Source organism: Arvicanthis niloticus, chromosome 6 (genome assembly GCF_011762505.2).
Source record: "Arvicanthis niloticus isolate mArvNil1 chromosome 6, mArvNil1.pat.X, whole genome shotgun sequence".
Lineage (NCBI taxonomy): Eukaryota > Metazoa > Chordata > Mammalia > Rodentia > Muridae > Arvicanthis > Arvicanthis niloticus.
In genome coordinates this window covers 52,200,058-52,225,745 of record NC_047663.1, presented here as the reverse complement: position 1 = coordinate 52,225,745, position 25,688 = coordinate 52,200,058, and the positions used below count along the sequence as shown (strand labels likewise).

The 25,688-nt window shown below is 50.9% G+C and overlaps 2 protein-coding genes across 4 annotated transcripts; both read right to left on the bottom strand.

Moving 5' to 3' along the window:
- Positions 1-430: 430 nt before the first annotated feature.
- On the bottom strand, positions 431-5,833 carry Efnb3 (ephrin B3). 3 transcript variants are annotated; one of them, XM_076936522.1, is made up of 5 exons: positions 5,196-5,829; positions 2,740-3,032; positions 2,481-2,573; positions 2,267-2,371; positions 431-1,018 (listed from the first exon to the last, which is right to left on the bottom strand). In XM_076936522.1, the coding sequence occupies exons 1-5, from the start codon at positions 5,315-5,317 to the stop codon at positions 663-665; spliced, it is 969 nt and encodes a 322-aa protein (XP_076792637.1). In that variant the 5' UTR covers positions 5,318-5,829; the 3' UTR covers positions 431-662. The 3 variants fall into 3 exon arrangements, with proteins under 3 accessions (XP_076792637.1, XP_076792638.1, XP_034362940.1); XM_076936523.1 differs by having other exon boundaries at positions 875-1,846; positions 3,202-5,833; XM_034507049.2 differs by having other exon boundaries at positions 875-1,846; positions 5,196-5,832.
- A 1,447-nt stretch (positions 5,834-7,280) lies between these two features.
- Positions 7,281-25,069, bottom strand: Wrap53 (WD repeat containing antisense to TP53). The gene is made up of 10 exons (XM_034507048.2): positions 24,404-25,069; positions 24,184-24,282; positions 23,348-23,459; positions 9,350-9,438; positions 9,060-9,150; positions 8,821-8,953; positions 8,166-8,374; positions 7,915-8,018; positions 7,643-7,780; positions 7,281-7,541 (listed from the first exon to the last, which is right to left on the bottom strand). The coding sequence occupies exons 1-10, from the start codon at positions 24,784-24,786 to the stop codon at positions 7,301-7,303; spliced, it is 1,599 nt and encodes a 532-aa protein (XP_034362939.1). The 5' UTR covers positions 24,787-25,069; the 3' UTR covers positions 7,281-7,300.
- Positions 25,070-25,688: the final 619 nt, after the last annotated feature.

Genomic DNA, 25,688 nt, shown 5'->3' with positions numbered 1-25,688 from the left:
CAGTGCTAATAACTGCCATCAGCTAGACCAGTCCACGGACCACCTCTTCACTAACAAGGGCGCTGTGTTGGGTTTGAAGGGAGGAAGGCATGAACCAGACAGCCGTCTGGTTACTGGGGGAGAACAGGTGGGTTCTTGGGGTAGTTCTGTTGATCAACAGAGATTATACTGGGGTACAGTAAAGGGAGAACAAGACAAATTGGGCCTGCCACAGCAGGTGGCAGTCATCTTAGCTGTCCTAAAAACCGCACAGAGCACAAGGGGAGGGGGCCTTAGGAAGTGCCCATTGAACACTAACACAGTTCTCAGTCCACATCTGTCCTCTCACAGTGGTAAGTTCCAGCTTCCTCCTAAAGCAGGAAGTTACTTCCTCCTGCCCTTTTCTCCACAGGGTAAGAACCATCCACTTCCCATGCCCCCACCCCCACCCCCACCACCTCCCCAGACTAAGCCACTTGGAATTCCAGCCAGACCACTTCCTATTTCAGAAGTGCGACTTCCTGTTCTGGATGAAGGCACTTCCAGTTCCTGCTGCTGCCACTTCCCAGGCCATTTCTGTCCAGGCCTGGTCACTTCTTGTCTGGAACGAGTCACTTCTTATCTGCTGCCCATTCGGCATCAGACCCAGTCCATCACTGTCCACACTGCTTCACGTCTTCTTATCAGCCACTGGGCACAACAGGACACTTCTTCTCGTGGTAGTAGTTGTGGCCCAGTAACCACCCCAAATGGCTGGAGTTAAGTACACAGAAAGGCAGGGAAAGAGGCCCTGTGCCCACGCCTGGAGCTGGGGGGTAGAGTGCCAGAATCTTCCCCCGCCCCGAGAAGCCCCCATTTTTGGCGGACGGAGGGGAAGCGGTTGGTATGAAAAGTTGGAAAGGGCCAAGAGCTGAGGGGAGAGATACTTTGATGTCCCAACCCAGGGGACACGTGAGAGGCCCAGGAAGGACAAGAAGCCAAGAGGGTAAAAGGAGATGTAAGGAGGAGGAGGAGGCTAGGGAGGAGGAAGAGAAGAGACCTAGACACAGGAGAGAGAGAGAGAGAGAGAATAAGAGATAGAGAAGAGAAAAACGGTGAGAGGCAGAAAGAGGTGCCAACCAAAAGACAGACCATTCCCACCCCCACTCTGCGTGGGCGAGGGAGAAAGGACACCTGTGTAGTGATTAAGGGAGACTGAGCCTGTGCCCCCTCCCCTAAGAGGCAGAGACAGAGGAGTGCCCACAGCCAAAGGGGTTGGTCGGGGAGGGCAGGATGAGGTGGAGTTGAGTCTTAAGGGATCCTAACATTGGAGATGAAGGCTATAGCCAGGAGGAGCCAAAGAGCTGGTGGGGCAAAGGGGGCCAAAGTCATGGCGCAGGTGTCCCTCATACCATGAATTACACTGGAGGAGCACCCCATGGACGGCTGGATTGAGGAGAGCCAGGTGGGAGGAGCCCTCATACCTTGTAGTAGATGTTCGGAGGGCTCTGGGGGGGCCCATCCTGCACAATGTACACGGGGTGCCCATAGTCGCCGCTCACCTTCTCGTAGTGAGGGCAGAAAGGGGGGTCTGCAGCCCCACCACCCCGAAGGGCTATTCCTAGCTCCCCAGGCTCAGCCTCCCGAGGCCCCATCCCCCCTCCGCCACCCAGGCCCAGAGACCCTCCCCTCCCAAAGGAGCCAGGACCAGGGTGGCGACTCTCCGAAGGCTTGGCCCGCCGTCTCCGCCAACACATGGCACCCCCAGCCCCTGCCACGCCCAGCAAGAGCAGCGCCAGCCCCCCTGCTGCCCCAGCCACTGCGGGCATGCTGGGAGGGGGCAGGGGGCCTTCAGCACCCCGGGAGGTTGCATTGCTGTTGGGGTCACCTGGCAGGGAAGGGGTGAAGGAGGAAAGAGGGGGAGGGGCTGAAGGAACCATCTGGATATTGGATACACCCAGCCCTGGGGGTCCCCATGGGCTTCCCCAGCAGTACCCAGGCCCCTTAGGTACCTCACATTCCCTCCCCCCAAACCGGGATTGAAATCCAGGTGTCCGGCCTCCAGCTCCCTGCCATGTAGTCCCCCCCACTTCTCTGACAGCACTGATTGAAGCAGTGACTTGGCTAATTAGTTCTAATTGAGTCTTTTCCTCATTTGGCTTCCACTTCCCTCCCACCCTCCCATCCTCTCTTCTCCTCTTTCCTGTATCGCCGCCCCCAAAACAGGAGAGGGAGGGTGGGAGAGGGTGAAGGCAGGGCAGCTGGGGTCTGGGAGTAGAGAAGGCAGTGCCTAGCCCCTGGTTCCTACCTGGTATGCTGTCCTTCCCAGTCTCTAGGCTGTGAGCTGCCCCTCGGTCTCTCTCCATGGGCATTTCAGACACAGGTTTTCGGGGTACAGCTCCTCCTCGGGGACCTGAAGATGAGAAAGATGCAAGAGAGAGGGGGCTGAGAGAACTGCCCCTGGTTTGCATGTACCACCTAAACTTCCCTCAGCTCCTAGCAGGTCCCCTAGCCCCACTTACTTTGTCCCACTCGCAGAAGCACCTTCATGCCTCTGGTTAGGCACACACCTCCCTGCAGGCTCTCAAGGCCTTCCCGGGTCCCATCTGATGTGGCTGAAAATAAGAGCAGGAGAGTTCAGCACTCCTGGGTCCAGCCCTCCCATTCCCTGTGGGGAGCACTACTGAACACACGCACAGTGGTGGATTCCAATGGCCCTAACCTTCCTCCCCCTCCACCCCAGGGACACTCTATTTGCCCCTGCCCGATGTCTGGCAGTACCAATTATGTAGTAATCGTGGTGGGATCGGAACTCGTGGCCCCAGAGGTTAGGGCTGTATTCCTGGAACTTGATGGTGAAGCGGAGGTCCAGGTCTGGCCGGTCACAGGTGAGAAGAAGGTTTGGGGCAGGGGGTGCCTCGCAACGCCGGCCCTGGGCACCCCCTACCAGGTACAGTTTGTAGAACTCATAACTAGGAGAGGAGTGGGGGCCAGGAGGCCGGGCCCGGGGACAAAGTAGATCTAGCCGGTCCCCGATCTGAGGGTAAAGCACGTAACCACCCTCTGCCTGGAACCTACAGGGAAGACAAGGTAGGCAGGGAAGAGGTGTCAGGGGTGTGGTGTCCAAAGCTTTCCTTCTCTCACTCCCAACCATCTAGGACAGCAATTCTTAGCTCCCGCCCATTGCCTTTGTTTGAGCCCTGTGCTCAGTAAGCCCGGGCACTAAGGGCTCTGCACGCTCACATCAGAAGCAGCAGGAAGCCAGGCTCAGAGGTCTCTTGCCCCTTGGTGTGCCCAAATGCACTCTTCAGCCCGCCCTCACCACATGCACACTGCCATCTCCCGCTCCATCACTGGTGCCGTTGCCATGGCAACAGGATGCCAGTTACCAAGGAGCTGGCCTCTCTGGAACCACACAGCCTACCCCTCCCAGGTGATTTCACTATTCCATGGCAGTCAACCATGGGGATGGAACCTTCCCCTCCTCCAGGCCACCATTGAATTTCAGGGCAAAGGGGGCAAGGTAAAGGTTGGGGGTGGGGGTGTGGTCTGTACCAGCTCCCCAAGTTTGCCAGACATGAGGCAAATGCTAGTTTGGCAATGACCAAAATGGGGCTGCTGAGAATGAAGTAGAGATGCCAACAACTCAGATCATTCTCCTGCGTTCCACCTTAGGGCTTAAACTTTCTGAGGAAAGTACTCTCCTGCTGTGGAGTTGAAGGAGTTGATTTCTATCACCACAGCTGACACAAACCACTAGCCGCATCTCCTTGGCCAGTTAGCCAGGGAACAGATGGGCCCAACACAGCCACAACCTACCTACCACAGCAAGCCCTGCCTGTGCATCCATAGTTGAAACAGGGTCCCACAAAACCACTGCCCAGCATCTTTCCAGAGTCCCAATGATCAGCTCCCACCCAACATCCAAAAGAACCCCAGAAAGCCCCAATGCCTTGTCTCAACCCTATCAGGATAGCCCAAATTATAACCTCAAGGTAAACTTAGTTCCTAAAACTGCAGCCAGGAGTTGCTGGCAGGTGAGAGAGTTTGAGACTGATTATTCCCACTGAGATATGGGGGGGGGGGGGGTTTTACCAAGATTGGAACAGGGCAGGGAGGCCAGAAAACAAACAAACAAAAAAAGAAACAAACAAAAAAACAATCCTACCTCTCCTTTCATGAGTATATAATATGTCCAAATACCTTGCCTCCAATCCTCAAAACAGCTGTAAGGACTGAAGATACAAACTCAGAGAGGTTAAATGGCATGCCTAAGACCACACAGCTGCAAAGAGCAGAGCTAGTGTTAAGACCAAGTACCTGATGAACTCTCTGGGATCCACTCCCCACTCCCATGACCTCTCACAACCGCCCAGCGAAGGAGGAAGTTTCTGAAACAGAACTCTTGGGCTGATGGGGATAGGAAATGTCATGGAGGTAAATCATTTAGATGATCTCCCATAGGTTCTGTCTGCCCTGTGTGACTGACCCTTGGCCTCTTTCCAAGCAAAGCAAACATGCCAAGGAACAGAGTCCCCGATGGGAGAGTTTGTGGCCAAGATGACTTGGGAGAGGGCAATGGCATCCTCAGGACTCCAGTGGCAAGAGGGAAGGAGGGAGCCTTGAAGGGGACTCCAGAAAGAATCCACCAAACCAGGAACACAGGAACGTGTTCTAGCTGATAAACTGTTCAGCCAAAGGTTTACTAGTCCTCTGGCTGTGAACACGAGTTGGAACATAGACTGAGAGTCAAGAAACCTTGGGTGGGCTGTTCTATAGCCCCCAAACTGAACCCCCTTCCCTCTCATCTGTAACACCGAGTGCCTCCTGAGAGCTATGCGTCCCTGCCCTTCCCCTCAGTGCCTCAGCAGCACCCATTCAGCACCTCTCTCCCGAGAGCTGACATTAACCAGACTCCTTTCAACGCAGATGACACAAGTCTCCTCCAGATCCAAATAGCCACTCCATTGCCCTCCCGCTGCCCGTGAACTTTATCTTTGCCCCTTAAAGGTCTCCCAAGTCCTGACACATGGTATCACCACCCACATCCAGCGCTCTGAGACTAGGAGTCTGGCTCCCAAGATCATTGCTCTGTCTTGTAACCTGTCACCTCACCTCAGTGCTACAGCACCCTTCTGCCAGCCTCCTCTCAGCTCTGAATTCTAGCCCGTTAAGTCTCAAAGCTTCCACATCCCTTATCCACGGGACTGGAGTCTCCCCAGTCCCAGGCCACTCACCTCTTATTCGCCGAGTTCCAGTAGACAGGCTCCAGGCTGAGTCCAGACACCAGCCCCGCAAAACCTAACAGCAGCAGGGCCCCGACTTGCACACCCCCTGGGCCAAAATGGGGGGCCCCCATGACCCTACCAAGGCCTGGGGGCGGGGCACCAACTCCCCCAAAGTCTCTCACCCCCAGGGGTGGCTACCACGCTGTGGAGCCCCAGTCACCCTGGTAGGTGGCTAGTCACCCCCAGCTCCCACAAGGACCCTCTTTGCGATGCTTGCGCCCCAGCTCCAGAGCGCTCAGCCCCACAAGAACCCTTGCAGAGGCCGTCTGCAGGCGCCCTACGCGCCCCCGGCCCACGCGCCGCACCTCGGGATTTGTGCGCCCGGCTACGTGGGGGACATGGGGAGCCGAGGGCCGGGCGGGGGCGACATGGGACGCCGGGCAAGGCAGCGAAGAAGGAGACACCGAGCTGGAGCCCCAGCCTCGCCGGGATTGAGGGCAGCGGGCTAAGGGAGGAAACCAGTCCCGAGCCCAGGAGGGGGGAGTTAAAGGAGAGGCGGGGAGGGGGAGAGCATGGTGGAGGGAAAAACCGGAGCTGGAGCTCAGTCGGAGCGGGCGTCGCATCTCGCGGCCCACGCCCCCCACACCTCCCTCACCTCGCGCACCTCCCGTCCGCCACCCCGCCTCGCTGCCCCGCGCGGTCTCTCACGCCCCCTTTGTCTCTGGCAGTGTCCGTCTCTGGCTGAGTTTCTGCTTGCTTTCCTTCCTGCCCTCCGATTGCCCGAGCGTTTGGAATCTTCCTCGCTAGCATCCAGAAAGGCTCTTGCCCTCTCCACCCCGAAAAACCTTCCCCCTTTGCTCCCGCAGCCTGTTCCTCTTCCATTCCAAAACAACACCGCGGCTTTTCGGGCGGCCTGGAGAGGATAATGATAACCTTGAAGGCTAGGCACTTCACAAAGTAACGCTAAGTTGATGGGCTACCTGTGTGAAGTGGGAGAGGGTAGAGCTCCCCAGGTTGAGAGGGGACCCTGTGACTTGCCCAAGGTCACACGGGGAGTTTAGGAAAACCCCCGAAAACACAACCTAGGCTGCTGAACTCCGCCTTTCCTGGGGTTCCTTTTGTCACAGCTTCTCTGACCCTTTACAGCTTTCTGTGGATTAGGTGAAGAGATCAGGGAGTAGTAAATTTTGACCCTTCTTGGGTGATCATGGAGAAAAGTAAGACTGGGAGAGAAAGGGGGTACCTATTACCCCAAAGCTGCAAGCCACAGGAAGGGCTGTTTCCAATTATCCTGGGGGAAGGGAGGAGCTGCCTTCTTGGGTGTAAGAACCAAGGCTTTCAGCACCTCCCGGCAGGGGCGACATTCCTCTCCTTCCTGCCCAATCCTCCACAGGCTGTTCCTTTCCCTTTGACTGAGGTCCCCACCACGGCCCCGTTGACAGCATCTCTTCAAAGACTCCCAGTCTGGATATTTGACAAGGTGTGTGGGGAGGGGGGCAGAGTGGACAGATGGAGAAGCATGAAGATCGAGCAAGCCCCTTGCCCAGGCGCTGCAGTCTACAGGGAGACCAATAAGACACAGCTGTGTTTTTCCATTTACTCCTTCCTGTGTGTCCTTGCCTCTACCTACTTGGGTGCAGTGGGCACCGTGTCTTGCACCCTTCTCTTCTGCAGCTGGATGATGGTAAACAGTGCGGTGTGCCGCCATCAGCACTGACTTGTCTGTCACTCTCTGCTCAGTCTCACACAGTCGCACTCAAAAGTCTGCCACCGAGCTCCCGGCACCCCTGCTCACGCCAGCTCATCCTGACCCCTGATGCAGCTACCTCAGGAGTGAGATTTCAAACAGGTTTGCTCCTCAGTTTACCTAGTTGCCTAGCAACCACACAGTCAATGGCTTGAGACCCCACCCCCACCTGCTTGACTTCACACCGCGCTCAGCACCTCATTGGCTCCTGCCTGGTCCCACCTCTCAGCTCCTGGTTTTGGGAACAATATGCCAGACCCCACAGATGCTGGACAAAGGAACCTACTACCGCCTCTACCAATCTCCCACCAGTCACGCGCCACCCCAAACAGACACAATGACTCCAGTGTGATACAAAGTCTTTATATTAACTCATCCCCACAGCCTCTGTCCTTCCGTGTCCCTTCTCATCCTGGTTCGCATCGGGGCTACTGGGGTCAGGTCCCCCTCCACACCACCAGAGCTGAAGCTGACATTCAGGATGGGCGTGGCACAGGGAGAGCAGAGGAAGGTCCGGCTCTGGCTCACCTTCATCCCCACTATTGGTGGGCTCTGGGAACATGCGCTGGCCAGAAGCAGTGGCCAGTAGGGGCAAGGTGGGATGGAGGCTGGAGAAGAGAGCAGTCTGTCAGCACCGAGGTCAGGATAATACCCGAGAAATCCACCTTCCTCCCGAACCCCAGCCCCAAGCTCCTTCAGTGAAGAGGACCTGACTCCATTGGTGCAGTCCTTCTGCGGCAGGAAAGTCATCACTGGTTCCAACTGCTTGCTGTCACTGAAAGCTCCACTGATGTCCCACACAGAGACAATCCCACTGGTGTTGCCACTCACTAGGAACTGCCCACTCCTGGGAAAGAAAGGAGACCCATGGCAGGGAGGCATCATCCTTGGGGTAGAAGCCATTCATATCCAGGGGCCTAGAACCCTGCAGCAGGCCTCTGACATCCTTGCTTGAGCCTGGAATGGGCCACAGCCACTTACGGGTCCAGATCAAAGTAGATGCGCTGATTGGTGGTCACTTCCCGACTCAGAGACCACAGAAGGTGGCCCGGCTGCCGGAGATCCCAGCACAGAAGTTCAGCATCCTGAAGATAAGAACAGGAGTCTGGAGTCAGCTTCTCTCTCCTGACTACCTCAGCCTCCCTGAGTGCCTCAAACTTGGCATGTTTCAACACATTACAGATGACATCCCCACTCCTGACTACCCACATGCTTTGGGCTCTGACAAATACCTTTCGGGCTCCTGAGAAGAAAAGGTTGCCATCAGGGTGAAAGCAAAGGTGAGTGACACCCCCTTGGTGGCCTCCCAGCAAGGCAAGAGGTGAGCCGTCGTCCCAGGCATACAGGCCTACGGTACGGCCATAGGAGCCACAGGCATAAAGGGGCTGGGCTGGACTAAAGGCTATACAGGAGATGATGCCACTCTGGCCCTGCTTTTTGGCTGGGGAGGAAACAAGAGAGCAGTTAGCACAGGACATTAACTAGTTAAGGACCTCCACCTGCCCAGTACTGACATGTTGGGACTCATTCCCCCACCATGTATGTCGCAAGCAATCTGAAGATCTCTGATGGTTCCCAGATCACTCAGTTCCCTAAAGAACCTAGTGTCCCTTTTCCCTCACATCTCACTTTTCCCTGGAAGGGACAAAGCGCTAAAGGTCTATAGGAAATGGGACTCATCTTGACCTTCCACTTTCTAAAGTTCAATGGTACAAGAGCCTGGGGAGAGTTTCCTCCATGCTTGGAGGCCGCTGTCTCTTCTGCAGCTGGCATGTGCCTCCCAGGCTTGTACTGTGAACAGTGAGAAACCCCGCCGGTGTCGCTCAGGTGTCGCTCAGGCCCCTTCCCAGGAGCTGCTCCTTTATCTCCCCCACTGTGAAAGCTTACCAAATGTGGCTCGCACCTCACAGTCTCTGCCAGGCCTGGATGTGGAAAAGACACGCACAGTCCGGTTGAAGCCACAAAAGAGTTGGGAACCATCCGGGGAGAAACAGAGTGAGTGGGCCGCTGTCAGCTCATCCTAGGGGCAAGAGAGGGCTGGAAATAGGCCTGCAAAGCTTCCAGCTGTCTTCCAAAAAGGACGCCAAGGGCACAGTGAGCACAGGGCCGGACAGGGAAGTCAGTACCAGGTGGTTGTAAGCGCGGAAGGAAGCCCGGAGTTCTCCAGTGAATGCATCCCAGATGTGAATGGGGTTCTCCCGGCTGCTGCTGGCCACACTGAGAGAAGCGGACGGATGCTCAGACCTGCCTGACTGCCAAAAGGGAGCCAAGCGCCCAGCCCTCTCAATGTCTGTAAGAAGGACACACTTAGCACCTTCTCCCTCCCTCCCAGTAGCCCTTCTGGAAACTAGGTGTGTGGGCTGGGTAAGACGATGGGAGCCTCAGTGAAGTGCATATGAGGGACATCACCACTTACTAGGAGGTGTCTGGCTGACTGGAGGACATCAGAGAATACCAGCAGTAATCATAGATGGTGTCACCCTCCACCATTCGAAGGACAGGAACCTGGACAGAGATGTGGGAATGCTGGGGTCACTGGGAGGAGCAAAGCTTGCACACCCCTGGGGGTAGCTCTGCCCAGTGGGAGCCGATCCAGGGAGGAGAAAGCAGATGGGGCTCATTTAACTCAGGCGCTACTGCCAGCCTCGGGCCACGGAAAGGCAGCAGATTCATAACTTTTTAAATACTTATAGAAGATACAAATAATACCCTAATCTAAAGACGAAGAAGCAATCAGGGTCTGTGGCATTTTAATCCCTTAAAAAGATTATCAGGCCCTAGGGATTTAGCAAAGTTGATTGCCTGTCACTTGCAAGGCCCTGAGTCTGATCCCCAGCAATGCAAACATAAATAAAGGTCCAAAACTGCAGAGACTTCTTAAATACTGTGCATATGCATGTGCATGCTCATACACTGCAGGCGCCTGGGAGCCACAGGGCGGCTTGAAGCCAACGTGTTCTTTCCTTCTGTACGTCTCAGGTCCTCACCTCTAGCGCCACCTCAGATATTTGCCCTCCAGACAGGGCTTCATAGATCCCAGACAGGGCTGCATAGATCCCAGACTGGCTCTGAATTTCTGATTCTCCTGCCTCTACCTCCAGAGGGCAGGGCTACAGGTGTGCATCACTGCAGCTTCTGCCTTGTGGGGAAGGAACCAAGGGCTTTTCCTTTGTGAGACACATACTCTACTAAGCAGGCCACATTCTCAGCCAACATACAAACACTTACAAAGCAAAATGAGGGCTGTGGCCATACCTCTGGTAGTACACCTGCCTGGCCAGCATGAGGCCACAAACAAGCAAATACCTATGACCTTTCCATCCAGCGGTCTCTTGCCTGTAACCCCAGCATTTATTTGTACCTGAGACAGGAGGAACTGCTGTGAGCTCCAGGCAAACCTGTAATACCTAGAGTACCAGACCAGGACCGAGAGATGGCTTAGTGGACAAAGGCACTTGCTGAGGATGAAGGCCGGCCAACAATGTGTCCCTTTGTTCTTGTCTTGATGGAGACAAGGTTTCTCTGTATAGTTTTGGCTGTCCTCCAACTCACAAAGATCTGCCTGCCTCTGCCTTCTTCATGCTGGGATTAAAGGTGTGCACCACTATTGCATGTCAAAAAATAATAACTCTTAAAAAAAATTACAGACCAACCTAAGCTACATAGGAAGACACTGCCTCAAAAACTGAAAGACAAGGGGCTGCAGCTGGGCCGGCAGGAGCTTGTCTGACATCCACAGAACCCTGGGCTTGATCCCAGCGCCACATAAAACCAGGCATAAATGGCTCATGCCTGTAACCCAGTAATCTTGGTACTGAGTGGACTCAGTGGGTGAAGAAGGGGTGGGGTGAGAGGACTCAGTGGGTGAAGGAGGGGTGGGGTGAGAGGACTCAGTGGGCGAAGGAGGGGTAGGGGTGAGTGGACTCAGTGGGCGAAGGAGGGGTGGGGTGAGTGGGCTCAGTGGGTGAAGGAGGGGTGGGGGTGAGTGGACTCAGTGGGTGAAGGAGGGGTGGGGGTGAGTGGACTCAGTGGGTGAAGGAGGGGTGGGGTGAGTGGGCTCAGTGGGTGAAGGAGGGGTGGGGTGAGAGGGCTCAGTGGGTGAAGGAGGGGTGGGGTGAGAGGGTTCAGTGGGTGAAGGAGGGGTGGGGTGAGTGGGTTCAGTGGATGAAGGCACTTGTGCAAACCTGGCGACCTTAGTTTGATCTCACAGGGAGAGAGAGGGAATGCAAGTCTGCACAGTACACCCGCACCCGTACCTACATATCACACACACTCTAATAAAACAACAAGAAAAGAACAAGATGATTTTAAGTTTGACAGTGTACTGGAATGCGGCTCAAAGCCCTGGCTTTGATCCCCCTCACTACAAAAACAGAATGAAATACAGGCAATGCCAGGAAGAAAAAGAACACCAGGCACTTTTAAATGCTGCTGCTGAGAGTAAACAGGGCCGAGTGCTTTGGAAAAAACTGCTGTCTCACAAAGCCAGAGGCTGCTCCTCGCTTGCTTCCCTCAGCCTTCAAAGGGGTGGGATTACAAGTAGCTCTGAGCATGCCTGGCTAGCCTGTTCACTGGCTGTGAAGTGGTGTTCTGTTATGGCATAACTTGGTATTGCCATCCATACTGTAAAGTGAACGTAAGACGGAGTCCTGTCTTTTCCTTCTGCTTCATATACGGTATCACGCTCATTCTTGGGTGACTGTAGGTTCCTATCAGGTTGGCAGCTTTCCTATGATAAGCGCACATGAAGTCATGATTGCTGAAGTCAACAAAGGGTTTACAAAGGGTTGGCATAATTCTGTTTAAAAGTCCTTCCTACAAATTGCTAAGAAGAGAACTTAGTAGAAAAATAGATAAAAAAAAAAATTATGCAACTATGTACCTAAGAAATACAGAGGCCGGGCGGTGGTGGCGCACGCCTTTAATCCCAGCACTTGGGAGGCAGAGGCAGGCGGATTTCTGAGTTCGAGGCCAGCCTGGTCTACAGAGTGAGTTCCAGGACAGCCTGGGCTATACAGAGAAACCCTGTCTCGAAAAACCAAAAAAAAAAAAAAAAAAAAAAAAAAAAGAAAGAAAGAAATACAGAGAAAATTAAGCCACACATGCTGTAAACCTAGAGTTTGGGAAACAAAGATAAAAGACACTAGTTCAAAAAAACTGCATAGTGAGGTCAGCCTGACGCCATCACCCTGAATCCACACAGCTGCTTACCTGAGGAGAGCCCCACTTAGATTCCCACAGGCATCTCAGACTCTACAGATCCTTAACAAATTCTAGTGTGCACTATGATACTTAATTCAGCTGCCAACCTGACAGGAACCTAGACTGAGGGAACGTCACCTAAGGAATTACGTAGACCACACTGCCCTGTAGGCATGTTCTTGGGACACTTTCTCAATGCTGGTTGATGTGGAGGGTCCAGCCTACTACAGGTATGCCATCCCTGGGCTGGTGAACCTGGACTATACTAAGAACGGCAGCCAAACATGAACTTGGGAACAGACAGTCGGTAGATGGGGTCACTTGTTTCTAATCAGCCACAGAAAAGCAAACTAAGATAGCACCCCATCCTCAGCCACCCTTTCAACTCCTGGTCTAGCCCAACACCAATTTGCCAATTTTCCCTGCAGGGTTCCCTGTCTCCTCCCCTCCATCCCTCTCCTGAGAGCCATCACAGGCCACTGCCTTCTTGCCAGGGTTTCTACAGCATCCGAGGTTCTCCAGACCTCCTCCTTCCTACTTTCAAGCCACCCATCCACTCTCCACACTGGACCCAAGACCTCTGTAAGCTGAACTTCTACATAGTATCATTCTCCTGATGAAGTATTTTAGAGACTCCATGTAGCCCCTTTTCCTTATAAAGACATCCATTATACGCGCCTACCTGTAATTCACTTGTCAAAACTCATCTCTACTACTGATCTCTACTGATAATCACAATATCCATCAGGCAGCAGAGGCACACTCTTAATCCAGCACTCAGGAGGCTGAGGCAGGTGGGATCTCTGTGAGTTTGAGGCCAGTCTGTTCCATAAAGTGAGTTCCAGGACAGCCAGGGCTACACAGAGAAACCCTGTCTGAAAAGCAAGCAAACAAACAAACAAACAAACAAACATCAGTATATCCACTACTTTGATTCTCAGGCTCCATGAGACAGCAACTCCATTTATTCTCAGTCACTGGCCTCCCAAGAGCAGTCTCTGTAATGTTACTCCTCCCCCTCCTCGGTAACTCCTCCTGATGGAATGTAAATCACTCCAGAGCCTAGGTGCTTCCTCCTCTGAAAGCTGTCCACACGTTCTGCACTCCTGCTCCGTGCTTGGGGTCCTCTCTGTTCCTCACGGTGTCATTTCTAACAGAGTCTGAGGGTCCTGCCTGCTCAGCTCAGCAGTGCTCTCACAGGCCTACTCGTATACTCTCATTTTGCATTCATGAGCACTTTGCCTGCAAGTATGGATGTGCCTCCAGCCCTCGGAGGTCAGAAAAGGGCGTCAGAGCCCCTGGAACTGGAGTTGCTGATGGCTGTGACCCACCATTTTGATACTGGGAATGGAACCTGGGTCCTTTGCAAGATCAACAAGTGCTCTTAACCACTGAGACACCTCTCCAGTGAGTAAGGAATGTTTTCATGAGCACATGGAGACAGGCAACACTGTTAGGAAACATAAGACCCAAATTAACTGGATCCTGAATTAAAAGTCCAAGGGTGACAGAGTGATTAGCAAGATTACACAGACTTAATGAGATTGGTGTTTAATGATGCCAGAGGCATGGGAACTCAACTGACTTAACTGTCTGAGGCCACAAAGATGATGGAGACACAGAAAGGCTGTGAGGAGCCAACATCCTCGGAAGTAGGAAATAGGAAAACTTTGTGAGGACTCCTCCATCTCCAATATGAAAAGGGGTGTCAAAGATGCAAAGTATCTGAGAGGGCAAGAGTGGCAGCAAGAACCACATGGTATGACAAGTCAGGAAACAGGCCGGGGAGCTAAGAGTTCTAGAAAGTTCTAGAGAGTTCTAGAGAGCTCTGTGAAAAGACAGAGAAGAGGGGACTCTACAAAGGGAGAAGGACCTACAGTTCACACAGGTCTGTGGAAATCCAACCTCTTCTCACAAGTGCCCAAGAGGACAGCCCCACAACATACCAAAATCTGTTGGTCCGTTCATAGATTATGCAAAGTGCTGTAGTGTCTGCATAGAACTTACACACGCCCTCTCATATGCTTCCATCCCTAGGCTACTTTTAATTACTACTACAGCGTAAATGTTACATGGATAGTTGCTGTACCGAATGCTTTAGGGACTAATGACAAGAGAAGAAGCCACAATCCAAACATGTTCAGTACAGACTCCATGTTTATCAGATATTCTGGACCTGCAGTTGTATAACGGTGAAAGGACAGAGGGCCAACTATATCCACACACTAGGCAAACGCGCTACCCCCAAGCTAGTCCTACTTACATTGATTTTCTCTGTTTCCAAACACTGAGCTCTCTCTCAGACAGGGAAAGTGAGACTACTCAGCCAGACCTGAGACACACACCTGTAACCCCACACTTGGAAGGCTGAGGTGGAAAGATCTAACTTCAAGGTCAGTTTGGGATACTAAGACCCAGCTTAAAAACCAGGAACTGGGTGAGGACATAGCTCTGCCCTAACAAACAAGTATAAAGACAAGAGTTTGAACCCCAAACCTGGTGTGGGGGAAAAAGCCAGGGAGAGTACTTAGGCAACGAGGTTGTGAAAGAACAAGCTCACACACAGATTGCTAACAGAAAAAAATAAATAAATAAATAAATAAATAAAAATAGAAGACACAAGAAAAATCTGGAAAACAAATTATCACAAACCATTAACATATAAAGAAATACCTATATAGACATATATCTACAGGCACAGACACTGTTGGGGCTAAGGTATTTCTCACACATAAATTTCATATAAAAACCTGCCTCAGCTTTTTTGCTGGGTTGATAGATCATGTCTTTAATCCCAACACTGGGAAGGCAGATGCAGGCCATCTCTGGGTTCCATGCCAGCCCATATTACAAAGTGACTCTTGTCTCAAAAACAAAACAAAACAAAACAAAACCCCACAGAAAACAGAGAGAAGGGGGGTGGGGAAAGGAAAGGGGCTTTCCTGACAGGGAGAAAAAGGAGAAAGACCCGCTGGCTGAGCAATCTAGAAATAGACTGTGCAGGCCAGGTGGCTTTGACCCCTCAATCCCCCTGCCTCCGTCTCCAGAATGTTAAGACTACACAGGCACTGGCTACCACACCCTGTTGGCTATCTGAAGAATGTCTGCTGTTAACATCCTAGAAACTCAGCCCGGCAGTGGTGGCGCACGCCTTTGATCCCAGCACTTGGGAGGCAGAGGCAGGTGGATTTCTGAGTTTGAGGCCAGCCTGGTCTACAGAGTGAGTTCCAGGACAGCCAGGGCTACACAGAGAAACCCTGTCTAGAAAAACCAAAAAAAAAAAAAAAAAAAAAAAAATCCTAGAAAACTCAAATGTCCAAAAGAGAAGGGTTTTTTTTTGTTTGTTTGTTTTTTAAACAAAACCTACTAAAAACACTCAACACATACCATTAAACACATGAACTATGAAGCCTGGATCACTGTAAAAAAAAAAAAAAAATTAGCATCTAACTGTTCAAAGGAAAAAAAAAAAAGCAGGAATCAAAACCACGTACCAAAGGGTTACAGACACATAAACGGCTCCAGTGCTTAAGACAAGCTTCCAGAAACAACGGAAACATCAAGTGCTGTTGTGTAAAGTGGTGGGCAGTGGTGGCTTCTCTTCGTTTGCTTGTTAGTTTATTCATTTTGAGACAAGGTCTCATTCTGCAGCTCACAATGGCCTGGAGCTTACTACATAGCCCAGGCTGGCCCATGTGCAGCAACTAGATTTTACTGTCCAGGTTCTGGTGATAGCCTGTTCTTCACACCAAACCTTTGCAGGCCTAGCAGGCTCTCACTGGCTCCCTTGAAAGGATGGACCAGATCAGTGGTTCTCAACCTTCCTAATGCTGCGACCCTTCAATACCGTTAGGTAACTCCCAACTGTACAATTATGTCCATCACTACTTCATGCCTGTAATTTTGTTACTGTTATAAATTGTAATATAAATATCTGTGTTGTCCAATGGTCTTAGGTGACCCCTGTGATAGGAGCATTGGCCTCCCAAAGGGTTGAGAGCCACTGGTTTGGGGGAATTGGCAAGATGGGGGTATGTGGACTAGTGTGTCAAACAAAGTGATGCTACATAAGCCAGAAGATGGGACTCTCTTGTGTCTGAGGCTAATGGATATGTGCATGTGAGTCTTTGTTACTGTTACCCCTCACACCCTTATCCCCACCCTCTCACCCCAAGACAGGCTTTCTCTGTGTAGCCCTGGCTGTCCTGGAACTCACTCTGTAGACCAGGCTGGCCTCAAACTCAACTGCCTCTGCCTCCCAAGTGCTGGGATTAAAGGTGTGCGCCACCTCACCCAGCTCCTGCTTTTTTTAAGTTTTGTTTTGTTTTTAGACTTATTTTGCATTGAGTGTATGTGTCTGTACGTCTGTACACACAAGCGCAGGTACCTGAAGAGGCAGAAGAGTGGTGGAGCCCTAGGAGCTGGACTTACAGAGAAGCGTGAGCTGCCTGACATGGGTACAGGAATGGAGCTTAGGTCTTCTGGAGAACAGTCCATGCTCTTAAGTGCTGAGCCACTTCTCCAGTCCTGTGTTTCTTTGTTATTGTTGTTGACTCGGCCTCTGTATCCCTGGCTGGTGTGGGACTCACTACGTACCAGATCAGACACAGGTGTCAGTCCTGTGGTGGTTCTGTGTTGTCTCACACATACTGAGATTTCAATGAGTGCCATCTTGACTGGCTAACCTTTCTGGGAGTCTTCCTGGTTCCAGAAAGGGTGGCCTGGTGCTAGATGGTTACCTGGGTAAGAGGCTGCAGATGGTTGAGTTCTGGGAGAGGTAAAAGGCCCTGGGGTGTCTCCAGACCAGGGTACACTGGAGAGGCTGCCTCTGGCAGGGATGCTTAGAAGACTACATCTGTAGGGGCTGGATAATGGCACATATTTGTTTTTTAAGAAACAGGGATGCTGAGGTGTAGTTACTTTTCTTATTGCAGTGATCGAGTGTCTTACACAGAGCGACTGAAGGAACTGTTACTTTTGGTCACAGTTTGAGGGTACAGTCCACCACTGCAGGTTAGTCATAGCAGAAGTATTTTATCCTCAGCCAGGAGGCACAGAGGTGTGGGAAGCTGGTTACCCCCCCCACACACACACAGTTTTATCTTTTTATCCAGCTCAGAACCCATACCCACAGAGAGGGGGCTCTCACAGTTAGGATGTGTCCTGCTACATCAATTAATCCAACCTAGAAATTCCCTGACAGACACAACAGGTTTATCTCCTAGGTGATTCTAGACCAGCATTAGCTATTACAAGTGAGCAAGGTGGCCTAGCCAATAAAATGGCTGGATGTGTCTGCCTGAGTCGGATCCCCAGAATTCACATAAAGATGGAAGGACCTAACAAACTCCAAATTTATCTTCTGACTGCCACATGTGCTCTGTGACATGTGTGCCTGTGCACACATTGTGCACTCTCAATAATAAATATTCAAAACTTGGCCATCACAACTCACTGGGAATATAGCTCCAGAGCAGTGCTTGCCTAGCATGCATGAGGCCTTATGTACACATGTGTGCAAGAAAAGACATAATACGATTCCAGTGTGGTGGCTTATACCTAAAATCTCAGTAGTTGGGAGTTCGAGGCCAGCCTTGGGTATGTAGTGAGCTGCAGAATGAGACCTTGTCTCAAAACAAATAAACAAGCGAAGAGAAGCTGTGTAAGTAAGCACTGGAGCTGTTCCTGAGCCTGCAGTTCAGACTTGTGTCTCCAGCTTTCAGCGGTTAGAGGATAGATGTTTTTCACAGTGGTCCAGGCCCCAAATCCATGCCTTTCTGAGCTGAGCGGGCTCCAGGGCTCCCACATCCTCCTCGCATCTGCTTCCAGGCCAGGATGCAGGAATATGGTGCCTCTGGAGCTCTTGCTTTCAGCCTACTTATCCCTTCTGTCAAACACCCAGCCTGGTTCTCCATCTTGCTTCCTCCAGACCCTCCTGTTATCTTTCTGATTGCTGTATATGTATAGCACATGGGTGGGTATGGATGCAAGCATGCCACAGTGCACGTTTGAGGTCAGAGGACAACTTTTAGGAGACAGGCCTCTCTCTCTCCTCATTGGTCTCACGAATTAAACTCAACTGTGAGGTTTGCACAGCAAGCACTTTTACCTGCTGGGTCATCTCACTGGAAGATAGTTTTTATTTTTAAAAAAGGTAATTTTTTTGCAGGGCGGTGGTGGCTCACGCCTTTAATCCCAGCACTTGGGAGGCAGAGGCCGGCGGATTTCTGAGTTCGAGGCCAGCCTGGTCTATAGAGTTAGTTCCAGGACAGCCAGGGCTACACAGAGAAACACTGTCTCTAAAAAAAAAAAAAAAAAAAAAAAAAAAGGTAATTTTTTTCTTTCCTTTTTGGCTGCATGTATGTGTCTATGACACGTGTACCTGGTGTTCACAAAGAAAGGACAAAAGGGATTGTTAGATCTGCTGAAACGAGTACAGACCAGTTTGAGCTGCCACATCAGACTCAGGAATCAAACCTGGAAGAGCAGCCAGTGCTCTTAACCACTGAGTTGTCTCTCCTGCCCTCCCTGCTGCACCCATTCGTTGTCCTGCCTGTCTGTCTTCCTCTGGGCTCCACTTTCAGTCCCCTCTTTATCCCCCAGGTCTCTGCTTAAGTGCTGCCTTAATAGCAGGGCTTCTCCAAACACTCTTACTTTATTGTTTTTTGAAATCGAGTCTCACTATGTAGCTCTGGCTGGCCTTGAACTCCAAAGATCCAGCTGTCTCTGCTTTCCAAGTACTGGGGTTAAAGGGGGTGTGTCAGGGCTAGAGGAATGTCTCATTTCTCTTCCAGAGGACTGGGGTTGGGTTCCCAGCACCCATAAGGTGCCTCACAACCCTCTGTAACTCCTAATAACCTCCTGTAACTCCAGTTCCAAAGGATCTGAGGATCTGCTGTCCTCTTTTGCCATCTGAGGATACCCAACATACAAATGATACAGATATATATGCGGCAACACCATGCACATCACAAAAATAAATCAATAAATACAGGCATGCAACAATATGCCCGACCTAATGAGCCATCTCTTAAGCCTGTCATTTATGACCCAATGCCCTTCCCTGCTTCACTTTTCCTGTGGCATCTATCAGGCATAGATTTTACTTCCTCTTAGTACCTATTTCTCCCCGACAAAATAAAAGCTTTCATAAGGACGGGGACTTTTGTTTTGTGCCTGACTGTTCCTTAGGACATAAAATAAGGCCTGTTTACAGAGCATTCAACAGAAATGTACTGAACCTGCTAGGCACACTGACATATGTCTACAGTCACAGTCACTGAGGGTAGGCAGGTCCAGCTTAGGGGCCAGCCTGGGCAATGTAGTAAGACACTATGACAAGATCAAAAGACTAAGTCCCTGTGAGCCACCATGAAGCACCATCCACTCTGAGTCAGGGCGCAGAGACTGGACTCCCCTTTTCCTTCTGTCTTTAAGATGCTGCCAGGCCCTCGTGTAAAAAGGCCTCCCCAGCCTTTTTACTTTATCTAAAGCTCCTCTCCCCCCACCATGTGGCTGCTTGTCACCATGTGGCTAACCTCAATGTGTGACTCAAATGTCCCTAAAACTGAACAACAAGAACAACCACAACAAAAACCATGAAGACGAGGACCAGAGCTGCAGCTCCATGGTTGAGTGCCTACCTAACATGGACCAGGCAAACCACCACCACCACCACCACCACCACCACCACCACCACCACCACCATCATTGCTGTGACGCCCCAGTCAGCAACAGCTGGGTGTGGTAGAACAGGCCTTTAATCCCAGCACTCAGGAGGCAGAGATAGGTGGCTCTCTGTGAGTTCAGAGTTCAGGCCAGCCTGGTCTACAGAATGAGTTTGAGGACAGCCAGGACTGTAACAGAGAGAAACCCTGTAACAAAACAATAACAATAATAACCACCACCACCACCTCGCTTGAACAATGACTGAAAAGAAGCGATGGATTCATACCGCATGAGGGCCTGATGATGTCATGCGTTTACTTCCTCAGAACCGCAGCCGCTCCCTCACTTTTCATCTGTCACTTGCTCCAGCAGTCAAGTATGCACTGTGTCCTCAGCGAGTCAGCGTCACCACCTCTACCTGCCACCTCTAACTGTCAAGTTCACTCACTCTCTCTCCACAACTCCACAATGCGCTTCTGCCACAGGCACCAGCTCCTGCCTGTGACCCCAGAGCCCTGTGACAAGATACAAGCTAGAGACAAGACAATCCCCCAAAGCTCGCAGGCCATCTGCAGCAGAACAAGAGACCCTGTCTCACTCAACATGGAAAGCAGTGACCGATACCCAGAGATGTGTTCTGACCTCTGCATGCCCCAAAATGCACACACACATGTCACAGGTACACACGAAGTTTTTTTACCACCTACATTTACAAGCAGGGTGCAGCAGCACGTGCCTGTGATCCCAGCACTTGGAGATGTAATCATGAAGATCTGGAATTCAAGGTCATCTTTGGCTACTTATGGAGCTCAAGACCAGTCTGCAGATGAGACCTTATCTCGAGAGGGGAAAAAAGCTGACAACCCAGAAGCAGACACAGAGGATCTCTGAGTTTGAAGTCAATCTGGTCTACATGGTGAGTTCCAGCCAGGGCTCCATAGTGAGACCCTGCCTCAAAAAATATAAAAAAGCAGCTGGAGAGATGACTCAGTGATCAAGATCACTGGCTGCCCTTCAGGAAGACCTAGGTACACACATGGCCTCCTGTGACCAGTTCGTGTCCTCTTCTGGCCCCTACAGGCACACATGTGGTATAGACATATATATAGGAAAAACACCTATACACATTACATGGGTCTACATAGTTTCATGCCAGCCAAGGCTACATAGTAAGACTGTATCTCAAAACAAACAAACAAACAAAAAACAAAGACAAGGGGCTGGTGAGATGGCTCAGCGGTTAAGAGCACTGACCAGCAGTTAAGAGCACATGACTTCCAGAGGTCATGAGTTCAAATCCCAGCAACCACACGGTGGCTCACAACCATCCGTAATGAGATCTGATGCCCTCTTATGGGGGTGTCTGAAGACAGCTACAGTGTACTTACATATAATAAACAAATAAAGACCTTTGGGCTGGAGCAATCAGGGATGAAGGAAGAAAGGGGGAAAAAACAAATAAAAAAATAGGATTTAACGGGCTCATGAGTTTGAGTTCCCAGATAAGATCATGGCTGTATACTAGAGAAAGGGACAGCAGTTTTAGTTTAGTGGTAGAGGCTTGAAAAGCGGGTGCAGTGGGGGAGCTCCCTGTTTCTACAATCCTGCTATATACAGCCTTAACCTTTGGCTTCCCTGACATGCTGGAGTCAAACCCAGGGCCTATGTGCACAAGGCAGGCAACCTCAGCAACTTTATAGGTGGAGCCAGCAGATCTGGAATTCAAGGCCATCCTTGGCTATGTAGCTGCTCTAAGTTTGAGGCCAGCCTTCTCTACATAAGATCTTCTCTTAAAGGGGTGGGGGAGTAGGGGTGTTGGAGAGATGGCTCAGCAGTTAAGAGTACTGGCTGCTCTTCTAGACGACCTGGGGTTCAATTCCTAGCACCCACATGACAGCTAACAATTGTCTAGAACTCTCGTCCCAGGGGATCTGACCTATCTTCTGGCTTCAACAGGCTCTGTATGAATACACAGATGTTCATTCAGACAAAATACTCATATACAATAAAACAATTTTAAATATAAAAAACAAAAACAAAACCCAACTTTTTACCTGGGTGTGATAACAAATGATGCCTGTAGTTTCCGGCACTTGAAAGGAGGGAGGAAAACCAGTTCAAGGCTAGCCTCAGCTATATCATGTGTTAGAAGCCAGCATGAGATCTGTCTCAAAGAGAAGTGACTGGAAAGATGACTCAGAGGTTAAGAGCATTTAACTAGCAGAGGACTCAAATTCGGTTCCCAGCACCCATATCAGATGGCTTCAAACTACCTATAAACTCCTGCTTGGCTCCCTATTGGGAACATAAAGGTCCTCGTGTAAGAACCCTATTCTTCCATCCAGAAAGCTAGGAATCCAAAGTGATCAACAGTCCTGTGATCTGTTATCTGTTGGGCCAGGCCATAGCAAGATCCTTCATCCAGGACCAGAGGTGTCGAGTCATCTAAATGAGCCTAACAGCCAGGGGCTCCCCAGGCTCCCACAACCAGAACCTAAGATACCTAATAGTCTAAATGACCTTCATATCATCCGTATGGCCAGAGGCTTCCCCAAGCTCCCATAACCAGGACTAGACGTAGCTAACAGCCCAAACGACCTCTGAAACCATCTGTATGACAAAGAGAAGGCCAGACCCTTCCTTAGGCCCTAAACCTCTAGAACCAGTTTTCTTGGAATAAATGACAAAATGACATGTTCAGTCGAGTCTCAACGTAATCATGTTTCCTGTGCACCAGAGACTGCATTACACCGGGAAACCTTTCCCAGATTATACTTCATTCGCTATGGGTAATGAACTGTCTGAGGCAGCCCCCATAGCATCCTGATCCAGGCTGACGGAAGCCAGTCTGAACCAAGCTTACATCCTCACCGGAGCCTCCCTCCCCCGCCTGCCTGACACCTGCAGAGACCCTGCAGCTCTGAAGCATATACCCACACACATAGTTAAAAAGGAAAAACAGATACTGACGTCTCACAACCCTGCTCAGGAGCACTGTAGCTCGCAGGCTGAAGTGAACTCCTGCCTGGGACTTTTAGAGCATCTGTAGTAAAGTGCAACGGTCTTACTTATTGATATGCATTTGCACACTACCCAAAAAAATACAACCAGCTCTTCAGCCACTCCTATGCGAGCCCAACCCAAACACAGGAGTCTAGAGTGTCCCATGCTGTTGAGGATGACCTTAAACTCATTCCTCTTCTCCACCTCTGTAGAGCTATGATTACCGTAAGCCAGCACACCCAGTGTATGCAGCGTGGGGTGGAGGGAGGGGGCTCAAACATGGGTTTTGTGTGTAATTCTAGGCAAGCACTCTAACTGAGCTACAACCCCAGCACCAACTGGCCATCACTGGATAAACACCTAAAACCACACATTGTCACAGAAAACACAAGGCAGAAAATGATGTATGTGGAAATCTGTGGTGAAGGAAAATCCTGTCTGTGAACAGGTGACCCACGGACACACTACACCAACTTCATTTGCAGGAAGGGCTCTAACGCACAGTAGCTGGAGAAGGTGCAGAGCCAGCCCCTACCCTTACCATTTCGGCATAATCCACTTGCTCTTGTTCACTGTACAGTTCTGGGGGCAGGTTGTAAATCCGTAGGACATTGTCAGCACTATTGGTCAAGATACAGGAACCGTCAGGGGCCCTAAAAATACAGGAAAATTAGAAATCCGGACAGAACTGTGATTTCCAGTTGTAGCGCTAGGGCTATGGCTAGCCTCTGAGTCCTTGAGAAGACATCAGCTCTAGGGCAACAATCTCCTGCAGAGAATGGTGGGACGCATCTGTAACCCCAGCTACTAGAGAGGCTGAGGCAGAGGACCAAGCTCCAGGCCAGTCTGGGCAACTTGACAATACCCTATCTCAAAATTAAGCAAAAAAAAAAAAAAGGGCTAGCCTGCGGGACACCCGGGGGAAAATCCACAACTCTAGAAATGGCAGTAAGGATCCACAGGGGAAGGGAGGGGAAAAACCTTAACCTCGGTACTTACCAGTTTTCTATTGCCCCTTAACAACCTCTAAAAGCCCTGGGGTTGTTTTTTTATCCTTTGTTTTGCTTTGTTTTGCTTTCCCTCCAGTCAGTTTCTCTAAGTAGCCCTGGCTGTCCTAGAACTGGACCTATAGGCCAGGCTAGCCTCAACTAAGTAAGATCTGCCTGATTCTTCCTCCAGAGTGCTGAGATTAAAGGCATGCGCCCGACTTTGTTACTGTTTTTAAGACAGAGTCTCACTCTATGGACAAGAAGGCCTCAATTCCCAAATGTTGAGATTCCAAGACTCAACCAAGAGTCCTACCACGAGGGGCCAAGTATGGGTGGGTTTTAAGATGAAACTCCCGAAGGTGGCCATCTCCTTGCCCGTCATACTTACCACTTGCAACCTTTCAAGAAGTTCTCAGAGCGGGTGCTGAACTCGGACCAGGAACCACTGAGGTATCTGGGTACCTGCGAGAAGCTGTAGTTCCAAAAGCTGGAAAGGAGATGGAGAAACAAACGTGGGTCGTCAGAGCAAAACGGGAATGGAATGGAGCTGAGGACTGATGGCTGTCATTTTCACAGGTCCAGGCTCCTCAGATTCCAGAGTCACTTACATGTCCCCCTCATCCACTGCAGCGGGTTCCTCAGACACACCTTCCGTGGCTTCTCCTGACTCCAACTCGGCTCGATTCGTTTCTTCTACGGGAAGGTTCGCATTTTTAGAAATTTCTTGCTCCTCGATTCGAGGACTCAACTCACTGGAAGTACTAAATTCTGCTTCCAGAGGAGCTGAGTCCCCTGGTTGAAGCTCCTGGGACACAACCGACCCAGCTAGGTGATCTGTGGCTACCTGGGGTTGGTCATCTCCACCGCATGGCGGAGGCACCTGTTCAGAGTCTGCATTTTTGTCCGCGGGGGAACCTTGGAGCACTGGAGCTGGGGCCAGGTCAGAAGGGTGGCTATCCGGAGCTAGGAGTCGCTCCTCCGACGTCTTCATTCTGTAGAGTAAGCCCGCGGAAGGCAGAGGCCGGGCAAGCCTCGTTTGCCGGCTACCAGCTGCCGAGGCAAGACTGCATTACCGTTCCCGGGGATCTGGGTGCAGAACTGCACAGCCCTGAGTCTGCTTTCCTCTTCCGGAAAGAGTAAGCCGAAACCCGCAACCTAAAGCAAACACCGGGAAACGAACGTCCAAAGCGAAGCGCCTAGGGTCGCTAGGCGCCGCCAGTGCTTCTTGCTCTCGCGGGAGTCGGGCCGCCTTCCGATAGGCTCTCCGCATCCTCCTCCAAGTCTGACTGATAAGGCGGGCAGGAACGACTTTGCCCAACCCTCAAGCGCTAGAGAATTCCTAAAGGTTTCTGGGAGTTGTAGTCTGAATTAGTGAAAACCACACGCGCTCCCCCTACTGTCCCCTGGGGGTAATTCTTAAAGCAACTATCCTCCGTGGCCTGCAGAGGGCGCTTAATTGCTAGTTTTTGCCCCCCTTGAATATCTGGTTTTGAATCCCGCAACCTCGAAATAAGGTTTTCTCTCTCCCACCTCCCTTTCTTCTTCCTCTCCCCCTCCTTCTCCCTCCCTCCCATTATTCATTCGACATTTATTATCAAGTTCTTACTTCCTACCCAGCACTATACGAGGCATTGGGAAAAAAAATAGCAATGAATAAAATAGTTTACAAGTTCTTAATCTCCATAAAGTTTCAATGCTGTGCAATTGAAGGCTGTGAAAACAATCTTTACAGATAGTGATAAGGACTGTACAGGAAATTAAACAAGGTGGTGTGATAAAAAGTATCTAGGACAACAGATTAGATTGACATATTAGGAAAAGCCTTTCTAAAGTGACATTTTAGCTGATGGGGCGGGGGGTTAGCTGCCGATGTTGGTTCATCCCTGTATTTGA